The sequence below is a fragment of the Mastomys coucha genome, unplaced genomic scaffold (assembly GCF_008632895.1).
Source record: "Mastomys coucha isolate ucsf_1 unplaced genomic scaffold, UCSF_Mcou_1 pScaffold21, whole genome shotgun sequence".
Taxonomy (NCBI): Eukaryota; Metazoa; Chordata; class Mammalia; order Rodentia; family Muridae; genus Mastomys; species Mastomys coucha.
Window position 1 is genome coordinate 172,926,772 of NW_022196904.1, and position 11,137 is coordinate 172,937,908.

The 11,137-nt window shown below is 43.4% G+C and overlaps 1 protein-coding gene across 5 annotated transcripts in view; it reads right to left on the reverse strand.

Moving 5' to 3' along the window:
* Arhgap19 (Rho GTPase activating protein 19) overlaps positions 1 to 10,746 on the reverse strand; it is a 40,719-nt gene extending 29,973 nt beyond the window's left edge. For 4 of the 5 annotated variants that reach the window (XM_031390323.1, XM_031390321.1, XM_031390320.1 and 1 more), the window contains exon 1: positions 10,637 to 10,746. In XM_031390323.1, the coding sequence (XP_031246183.1) occupies positions 10,637 to 10,692 (56 nt within the window). In that variant the 5' untranslated portion in view covers positions 10,693 to 10,746. The other variant, XM_031390319.1, reaches the window with a different exon arrangement.
* Positions 10,747 to 11,137: the final 391 nt, after the last annotated feature.

Below are 11,137 nucleotides of genomic sequence, written 5' to 3' on the forward strand. Positions count from 1 at the left end.
AGTAGCTCACACAGATTTCTACATAAACTACAGCACGTCAGTTTATATGCCAGTTATAATCGGAAGCTTTCACCTTTTACAGTGTCAGTTATTACAGGACGGAAACGAAGAGTCATGTGGTGAAACTACTGCTTATAATCACTCCAAGAGACCACCAGGAAAAAACAAATCAGGAAATGGAGAGCACAAGAAAAATAACCATGAGGTTACCTAATCATTTACTGTAACTCACATGCTTTTTAAACCTGAATAACTGGTTTCTAACAAATTATCTCTAACATTAATGTATTAAAGCACGTTATATTCTAGTCCTGAAGTAGAAACTTGTATATATGTAAAAGCCTATAGACTTGCATTATTTTAACCTCCAGAGCGTGACTGGTTAAGACTGAGATTTTTGTCACTACTGTCCCTTCCAGTTCTAAACTGGATCAAACACACACACACTTGAAAAGGAACAAGAAACACAAAGGCCTCCTTCTTACCAGCCATCACCCTAAAATATGCTTTCTCCTAAACAGCTTGAGCAGGTTCAAGGCTGCCTTAAGGAAAAAAGATGGACTGGAAGCCCTAATGTGCATGGTTCGGCATAAACCACCTCAGCCACTTTCCCCTCTGCGCCCCACCCACTCTCTGCCCATGTTCATTCACTCTAACGATGCCACACTTTTTCCTAAAGCAAATTATTTTTTAACCTCTTCACCTTTCAAAGTAGAGCACCTATAAGACAGAAATAATTTAAAGTAAGATGATAAGAGGCAGAAAATAGTTGAGAGGTTTTCTTTTGCAGTTCCCCCATATTACAAAGCCCACTAACCCCTTCCCAAAGAGCATAGGTTTCCACAACACAAAGCTAGCAATATTTCTGACTGTTATGTAACGTAAGACATTTCTAAGACTAAAAAAAATAAATAAATAACTTCCTATCTACAAGATTATAACACTAAATTTGCTCAAATTCAAGAAAAATTAAACTTACATAAACGCCGACAGCTTCTGATGAGGCATTGCTAAGTACAAGAGACAGGACAAAGCTTTCTCCTGCTATGACAAAGGACTCTCCTTTCTGGCCCCTGTACAACCTACACAAATTCCAGGCATGCTGGAGGCACAATGACATATTATGGGGCCTGAAAGGCAGTACTTACTAAGCTCTGAGGACTGTTCTACAAGGAGGAACAAAACAGAAGAACTAGACTAGCTAATTGTACTTGCCTGTCTCTGAGTGAAACTCAACAGTGAGACTCCCTCCGCCACTTCCACACTGCGGGTTATAACCAAATGAAACATCACATATGGACATAAGCACATAGGATGGAGAGTTTCATCATATGGAGGAAGGATGATCTCTACATCATACACAAAAAAATAAATTCCAGCTTCCAGAAGCCATATTTTGTTTTAATTTTTTTTTATGTGTATATGTGTGTACCTGTGTGAGTTTGTACTCCAAGTGCATGCAGGTACCCACAGGAGCCAGAGGTAATCAGATCCCTGGAACTTAAGTTACAGGTGGTGTACCACCTGACATGGGTACTAGGAACCAAACCAGGGTCCTTGGCAAAAGCAAGTATGCATTCTTAACTGGTGAACCATTTTTCTAGTACAGCTCAGGCTGGGAAATGAAAATTCCAGTACCAGGTGTGAGATACTTGCCACTGGTCAGCGAGACCCCAGAGGATCCAAAACAATATAAGCTATTGTTAATAGATCATATTGGTAGATACCACACAATTTGGTTAAAGGGCTTAAAAACATGAGGCTGGAATTGAGCTAGACAACTCATTCCTACAGCTAGGTTTCAGATTTCAAGCTGCCTAGAAGGTTGCAATGCAGGATGATGGGAACCAACATCTTAACAACAGACCCAGATACACCAGGGAAAATAGCCCCATGACTTTACAGGGGCAGACACTGCCTTCTGACTGGATTTGAACCCTACTCCACATTGGGAGGTCACAGGCCCTAGCAGGAACCCACTGCTGCTATTTTGCTAAATGAGCAAGTTGTCAAATTGCCTTCTGTTCACTCCATAGATTGTGCTACTCTCGGCCTTGTGAAGCAGATCCTTTTGCAGTGGACACCAGTTGTTCAGTGGTATAGCCACAAGTTGCCCATGTTTCAATCCCTCACCATGCTCATGCTAACTACCCTAATTAAACTCACAGAGGAAGGTGAAGAAAAGTGAGGGAAGTTTGTAGAGCAAAAAAGGGGTTCAGGAGGAACAGGGATAGAGATGATCAAAAAACACTGCATATATGTATGAAGTGATCAAGGAATAATATTTTTTTAAAGATTTATTTTATTTATTTTATGTGTATGAGTACATTGTAACTTGAGCCATCATGTGTGTGGCTGCTGGGAATTGAACTCAGGACCTCTGCCGGCCCACTTGCTCCAGCGTAAAGCACTGTAGCTGTCTTCAGACGCACCAGAAGAGGGCATCAGATCTCATTATGGGTGGTTGTGAGCCACCATGTGGTTGTTGGAATCCGAACTCAGGACCTTCAGAAGAGCAGTCAGCGCTCTTACCTGTTGAGCCATCTCGCCAGCCCCAAAGAATAATATTTTTAACTCAAGACAAGGTGAATCTAAACATGGAATAAGAAACACTTAAAACTTTACAAACCAGGTGTCTTTTTGGAGGAGGAGTCATCTGTAGGGAGGTGCTCATTACTGTTTCTTTTGTTCTGTGTTTAACTGTGCTATGAATAGAATGCTCCATGCATGCTTCATGCATGCTAAGAGAACACTCTGCCACTAAGCTATATCCCTGAAAACAGTATTTAAGAATAAATTAACCAAAGTAAAGAAAGCACAAAGACCCAGTTATCAAGGTTCAGCAGTGATTTGTGGAGGGGACAAGGAAATCAAAAGTGGATGTTGTTTAATTTTATATGCAGATGAGAGCTCTTTGGGTGGAGGCTCCTGCTATCAAGCCAGACAACCTGAATTCAATCCTTGGAAACTATAAAAGTGATCAATATAGTTGTACACTCTTGTAATCCCAGTACTGAAGAAGCAAAGACAGGAGGATCCTTGGGGCTCAGTAACCAGTCTAGCCTACATGATAAGATATAAAAGCATAACCCACAAAGAAAATGCTGAATATTTACCTGCATTAAAACCTTTCAGCCCAGTGATATAGATCGGTAGGTAATGGTAATTGCTCTGCAAGCCTAGCAACTCCAGTTACAATCCCTAAGAAGAGTGGAAGGAGAGAACTGACTCCAAAAAGTTCTCCTTTTGACCTCTGCATAGGCTCTACAGCACATGTGTCCATACATGCGTCATGTACACACACACACACACACACACACACACACACACACTAATCATATAGACTCTCCATAATGAAATCGCATGCCTTACAGGAATGCAAAGACTTTTCTCACTCCTGAGGTTCTACTAGATATTGGCTGGCTGCTTTGAAGTGCTGGTGTTTCCTTAGTTGTTAGGATCAGAGCCTGGGCCCTGGCAGCCCTGTCTTCAATAAGCCAACTAAACAGACAAGCAGTGAAAATCAAAGGGAGACTTACTCATTGTGGCCAAGAGAAAGAGGAAAAGGGATACTGTCTGTCTGTCTGTCTGTCTCTCTCTCTCTCTCTCTTTCTCTCTCTAATACACACACACACACACACACACACACACACACACACACACACACACCAGTACATCTTCAGGGGTCCTGATACTAGGTTAAATTTTTTAGGGTCTTGTTTTTTGTTTTGGAAGTTTGTTTTGTTTTTGACACAGAGTTTTTCTGTGTAGCTCTGGCTATCCTGGAACTTGCTCTGTAGACCAGGTGGGCCTCAAACTCACAGAGATCTGCCTGCCTCTGCCTCCCAAACCCTGGGATTAAAGGCATGTGTTACCACCACCCATCAAGGTTAAGGTTCATACAGAAGGCAGGTGGGCAAGTGGGACCCACAATTAGGCAGTCCAAGATCAAATGGTCTGACACGTAGATAGAACATTGTGAAATCTCTTTCCAGAAAACAAGTCCCCCGACTGGCCTGTACCATGGCCAGCACTTTCCTTCTTTCCAGTGTTGCTGAGGAAATTCTAATTTCATGGGGTCGGTCTGCTTTTGTCTCAGTGTGGCGGCTAAAAGGAGGAATCTTGAGGATCAGAAGCTCAAACTCATCCTTGAGACAAGTTCCTAGGTGCTAGCACTGCTGTTAGAAATCACTGGGCCATGAAAAGTAAGGAGGTTTGAAGCTACTATGGCAAAATGCTAAGATCCACTGGGGCTGAGGGATAGAATTTATATTACTCTACACACTTCTGTGTAGAAACAACATTTCATGACAAAATGTTGGGGTTTCTTTTGGGTGTGGGGATATTTTGTTGTTGTTTTGATTTTTAAGTAGCAAAGTAATTAATTTAGTCCTAAATCTTGTTACAACTAACATGAACATCATAATAGAGTTGGGAATGCAGCTCTAAGGTCTAGCATGTGCTTGGCATCTGTGAGGGCCTGGCTTAACACCCAATGCAAAACAGCAAAACAAACAAACAAAAAGCAGAAAATGAGCAAACTATATAATTTCCTTATTTTCATTGTACGGAGCAGCAATGATGGCTCATACCTTTAATCTCAGCACTCGGGAGGCAAGGGCAGGTAGATCTCTGAGTTCAAGACCAGCCCGATCTAAAGAGAGAGTGCTGAGACAGCCAGGGCTACTCTGTCTCAAAAAAACCAAAACAACAACAAAACAAAAAACTAACAATAAAATAAAATAAAGTAAAAGCTATAAGAGGTTGAGCAAGGAGATGGGTGGGAAGATAGCTCAGTTGCTTGCCTCACAAGCATGAATTCAATACCCACCTACATGTAAAGCATGGTGGCGTGGCCAGGGCTTACAATCCCAGAGCTAGGACAGAAGACAAAGATTCTAAAAGCTCAGGGCCAGCCAGCCTAGTTCAATGGGCAACTGCCAGGTCTTAGTGAGAGATCCTGTCTCAAAAAACAGAGTGGCTAGCTCCTGAGGAACAACCACCCAAGGTTGATCTCTGCCCCATCTACAGACATGCACACTCGTGTACACACACACACACACACACACACACACACACGTGCACATGTTAGAGTGCTTGTTTAGTACACTCAGAGCCCTTGGTCTAGATCTAGTCCCTGTACCAAAAGAAAAAAAAAAAAAGAAAAAAAGGACAGGTATGTCAGAAGCAGGAAATAGGAAAATGAGTAATTTAATTAGGTGTGTAGGTAACTACATAAGCAGCTATCTCCAAGAACAGCAGAGGCAGAGTCATTTTACAGCCTGGCTGCAGTCTACAGTGATTTCTCTTACCACTAGATGGTACTCTGCATGTAAAGTGATATGCTTGCAGAATGGGCTGGAAACAGGATCCACCTTTGAAAAATCAATTAAAGAAAAATGAAATGCAAGTGCTTCTGAGGGCACTAAAGCTGTGAACCCGCACAGCTCCAGGGAGCAAACCTAGCATCCTGCAGATGGATCTTTTGGCTGACTCTATCCAAACTAGAAACCCACAAAACTAAACATTTCCTCCCTGGTGAATTGCTTAACTTGATTTGTTCTCCAAGAACCACAACCTTGGCAGCTTTTCTCAAAATATGAGCTATATTTAAAGTTGTCTAACCTGACTGACCACCCTGTGAGAAGTATTCACTCTCTTGCTGTGTCTTTCAAACCCTAACAGGCTCTGAAACGTGGGGTTAAGTATGTCCCTTTACTGGGGGGCCTGCTAGAAAAGGAATAAAGTACCAAATAAAACTAATATATTCTCCCTCTTCTTGCATTCTCCATAGCAAGTTTTAAGGTGGATCATGAAAGCTGTACAAAACTGGAAAACAGGAAGAAGACAAAAACGGGCCACGTGGCCAGCTTACAGGCTTTCTAGCTACAGCAAACAGTCCTGAGCAGTAAGCAGCACCACACGGTTTTACAGCACGGGGATCTTAGAACATTTAAACCTTCAAGCCTGCCCTTAAGAGGACTGTCCTGCCAAGGTTCTGTGATGTGATCTTATCTCCCACACACCAACCATCTCCAAAATGTACTCAGCCCCTATATTTGATCTCAACTGAAGCCACAAGAACAACTTGACATGAACTGACAAACCAGAGGAGAAAGCAGCCTTGGCTAAGCTTCCCTCCTTACCCACACACTGGAATCTAATGGAAGACTGTGTTCTCCAGAATGACAATGTAATGTTCTCAATCAAGACACTGAGTTACACGTCTCAGAGTGTCCATGATGCCACTTTACTGGCTTATTGGTAATGTTTATCCTTTGAGTGTCAAAAGAATGGGCATTGCTCCTGTGGTTGACTCCTCCCATAATTTCCTTCCTCCAAACAATGTAGAGTGAGAAGGAAGCTAACTGCAATAGAAAAGTAACACCAGTGGGCTGATGAAATGGCTCCGTGTACTGGTAAAGCACTTCCTACCAAGCCTGAGACCTGTGACCCCCAAGGACCTATGCTGAAAAGAGAACCAACTCCTGAAAGCTATCCGCTGACCTCCAAAAGCTCCCATGACACAACCACACAATAATGGGAGTAGGGGATGATAACATGGGGGTAGGCCGGGTGGTGGTGGCACACACCTTTAATCCCAGCACTTTTGAGCCAGAGGCAGGCGGATTTCTGAGTTTGAGGCCAGCCTGCTCTACAGAGTGAGTTCCAGGACAGCCAGGGCTACACAGAGAAACTCTGTCTCAAAAACTAAAAAAAAAGAAAAAAAAAGTAACATCAGGGACTGGCAAGACAGCTCAGTGATTAAGAGTGCTTACTGAGCTTTCAGAGGACCAGCAGTTCTCAGTACACATGTCAAGCAGCTTTAAACCATCTGTACCTCCAGCTCCAGGGGACCCGACACCTTCTCCTAGCCTATATGGGCAGCTGCACATGTGGTACACATAGACAGACACACACACATAAAAGTAATTTTTTAAAGTAACATCAAAATTCCCTATTTGGGAACGTTCTATAGAGTATCTCACTAACAAGGTCTCCCTCGCTCCTCAAATAAGTAGAGTTGAAGTCTCAGAAGATTATTTTCTATAGACTTTAAATGGCAAGAATCCCAGGCAATTAGCATTGGAAGCAATTCTACACTACATCTGTGTGTTCCAAGTCCAAAATGCTGAATACTGTCCAATAATAAGCCAATGCTTTTGCTCTAGAGGATCTTATTGAAAATATATTCATTTGGAGGACTTTTGTTTGTTTTTGTTTTGTCTCAAGACAGGGTTTCTCTGTGTAGCCCTGACTATCCTGGAACTCACTCTGGAGACCAGGCTGACCTCAAACTCAGAGATCCACCTGCCTCTGCCTTCTAAGACCTAGAATTAAAAGAGTGTGTCACCACCACCCAGCCGCTCTGTTTTGTTTCGTGAGACAGGTCTCACTACTGTAGCCCAGGTTGATCTTAAACTCACCATCCTCACTAACCTGAGTGCTGACATTTACAGTATGTGCACACACCTGATCTTCAATTCTTTAAGCTTTTATTATTTTTGGTTTGGTTTGGTTTTTTGTTTGTTTGTTTGTTTGTTTGTTTGTTTTCGAGACAGGGTTTATCTGTGTAGCCCTGGCTGTCCTAGAACTCACTCTGTAGACCAGGTTGGCCTCGAACTCAGAAATCCACCTGCCTCTGCCTCCCAAGTGCTGGGATGAAAGGCGTGCACCACCACCGCCCGGCTAAACTTTTATTATTGTTAGCATATAATCATTACACAGAAAAAGTATATGTAACATATAGTCATTGTCCAAGATGGTAGATTTTGATTTTGGTTATGGTTTTTGAGACAGGATCTCATGTAGCCCAGGCTGGCTTCAAGTACTCTACATAAGATGTGGCTGACCTTTGAACTCCTGATTCTCCTGCTTCTACCTCACTAGTGCTACGCTTATAGGCGTTCACCACATCTACTTACACTATCTTGACTTTAAAGCAAAAAAATAAAAAGGATGGTGATATAGTTCAGCAATAGATGCCTCCCAGGCACAACAGACAAAGGTGGGGGGCAATAAACATAGGAGAAGCACAGGGCACAGGGTAGAAGCACACAGCTAGGCTCCAGCTATCGGTGATGTCATAGCTCTTGGGAAGGAACTCTTTACCCTGTGCTCTATAATAACTTGTATCTATCAGTCTTCTCATATGTGAAAACTACCAAACAGGTTATTTGGTATTAACCTATTATCTACCAAGTATATTAAAAAGAGGAAGAAAGAGGGCACAGAAAATAGAGAACTCAGAAACATACTCACAGAGTACCTGAAACTTTGATATACAGTAGCAACGACTTCACAAATATTAATGAAATATCAGATTCCATAAAAAGAAAAAATATATAACAATTTTCTCTTAATGGCCCCTAATAATCAAACAGCAAACTACACTCCAAAAATAAGGTTTTAATTGCAGTCTCTTCTAAATTAAATGGAATCAGCAAAATCCCATTGGAGGGTTTCAGTTACCAAGAGAGCATTCACCCCTACCTAGATCACCTTGGCTCTCTCTTTTCTAAATCTCCAATCCAAGAACATACACATATAATTTTATGCGTAGATATTTAAATTCAAATGTTTGTATCAGTATTTACTAAGCAGATTATCCTTAAGTCGTCACTATCTAAGAAAGGAACACAGTTTCAAGGAGGCTTTGGATCTGCGTCTGTTCTTAATGAGCTTGCCCAGTGAGCATGGAGTTCAACTTCTCCAAATATCAACAAGGAAACCCAACGCAGGGCAGATGCCCACTCAGACAGGACTACAAGGCTCAATGTGAGGAATCCTGCAACCAGACCTCAGCACCTCAGTGGTCTAACCAACAGCCGTCATCCCCCTTGTCTCTCTCCCTTCCCTAGGCTGTTCTTCCTAGAGCAAGCCCTTTCAGGACCCAAAGATATTAATTAAATGCATTACTGCCCAGTACTGAATCTACAGCCATTTCTATGCCCAGTGCTGCAAGACACTGATCTCACAGCTTTTCTCACAGAGTGAATGTCTCCTCAGGATATGTTTGAGATCCCAGAATCAGAGTTATGCAGTCTATCTATAAATGCTAGGCTACACACCTTGGCAGTGAGATGCCTTGGTGAGTAAGGGCACTCACTGCCAAGCCTCACAACCCAAGAATGATCCTCAAATCCACTTGGTGGAAGAAGAGAACTCCGAGTTACTTTTTGCCCTCCTGTGCATGCACTGTGGCACCTAAGTATGCACAAGTGTGCACAAGCTCAATAAATAATGGATTTAAAAATTGTTAGTCCCATTAATTAAATGGGGCTGAGGATGCAGCTCAGTCAGGAGAAGGCTTGGTGGCATATGCCTGTAACACCAGCACTTGGGAAGTAGAGAAGCTCAAGACTGGGGTCCCCTGGATTACATGAGAGACTGTTTCAAAAAAAAAAAGTAAATAAATAAATAAGCCTCTCAAGAACCCCCAAACTAGTCGCCTGCAATATGTAATTGACAAGTACACCAGGGGTTCCAATTCAGCTTGGCTATGTAGCAAGAACCGGTGTCAGTAACAACAATAGAAGGTTTCAGATTCAGATAAAACTCTGTTGATCATTTAATAAACAGTTTCAAATTTTACATTCAGTTGGCAGTAGCCTCAAGGAAGAATTCAAAGTCCTCTTGCTGTAGAACAGTATTACATTTGTCCTCATTTTCATTACAATTCAGGATTTTCGAGTTGGATGAGGGATAATCCAATGACATTTACCAACCCACAGTTGGTACAGTTCCCGGGAGAAAAAAAGGTCAACCATTTATGAGGTAGGTCAAAGAGTGGAAAACTCCTCCATACAAAACAGTAACATACCCAAACATACTCCTCAGGGCTCAGGAAGAATCCAGGCTCACAAACTCGGTTTCCCAAACTTCTTGGTTCTTCTGTTCTGTACTAACTCCTGTACCAAAGCATAGCATTGATCCCTGACAATGTAAGTAATCTCATTCTACTGGAGTGTATCAGTCTCCAATATTTGTAATTAGTTAAGACAGGCTCGGCTTTATGACAGGGACAGTACGCGTCCAAGAAAGAAGAAATGAGATCACAACTTAAAGTAAACATAAAAATCTATCATATTTTGAATAGTATTTGCCAGGATGGGTGCTATGCGCTTTAAACAAGTTGTGTCATTCCGTCCAGGTTCTGAAGTTAAGTATCGTCCTGTTCATTTACAGACGAAGGCTGAAGCCGAAAAAGGTCAGCCAGCTTGAGGACAAAAATCCCTTTTAACCATCACTCGAGTCGTGGCTCTGATTAAAGCGCAGAAGCTGTCACGAAGGACATTTAAAGCTCCCGGGACCTTGTGGGATCCTCTAAACCGCTCTGGGCTTCAGTTTCCGTTCAAAATGCCCGGCGCCAGGGCAGACACCGCGACCGTGGCCCCGGGGTCTGCAGCCAAAGCGCCGGGAGGGCTCCGCGTACGGCGGCGGGACTCGCGGAGAGCAGCACCCCGGGAAGCACAGACCGCACCGACGCACCTCAACCCCCGCAGCGTCCGCATAGACACCACGGGAGCAAGGAACAAAGCTCGGCCCTGTGGATCACTGTGACTCAAGGGCAGGGCGGCGACACGCTAGCCCACAGTCCCGTCTCCTAGGCAGCAGGACGGAAAACTTGGCTCACCTCCGGCCAGAGTCGCGGACCGGCGCCTCCCCTCCACTCAGCGCCTCCGCCGCCATCTTCCGCGGCAGCTTGGCCTGCAGCACCGCCTCAGGCACCGCCCCTTAGCCCTTAGATTGGCTAGGATGCTTTTCCAAGCCCTGTACGATTGGACGAACCTATGGCCCCGCCTAAATACGGTCAGTTCCATGCTACTATTGGTCTATTCAAAAATCTAACTGTCATTGGTAGCGCGAAACCAAAGAAAGGGTGGGAGAGACACCTTCCGAGGCCTGCCGGGAAATGTAGTTTCTCATTTTGATTAACCTGTGTAATTCCGCGGATCAAGTCCCAAATTCCAGTCTACACTCCCCTCCCCGCTAGGTAGTTACAGAACTGTCGATTTTTACAGTGACTATAGGAGTCACTTGAAGAGGAAAGGTTCGTGAGGTCCCTCCCATTCCCTAGTTTGGTAGGCAGTTAACAGTTGCTAGGGAAAAGGTCTCATCACCCCTCGCCCACTTA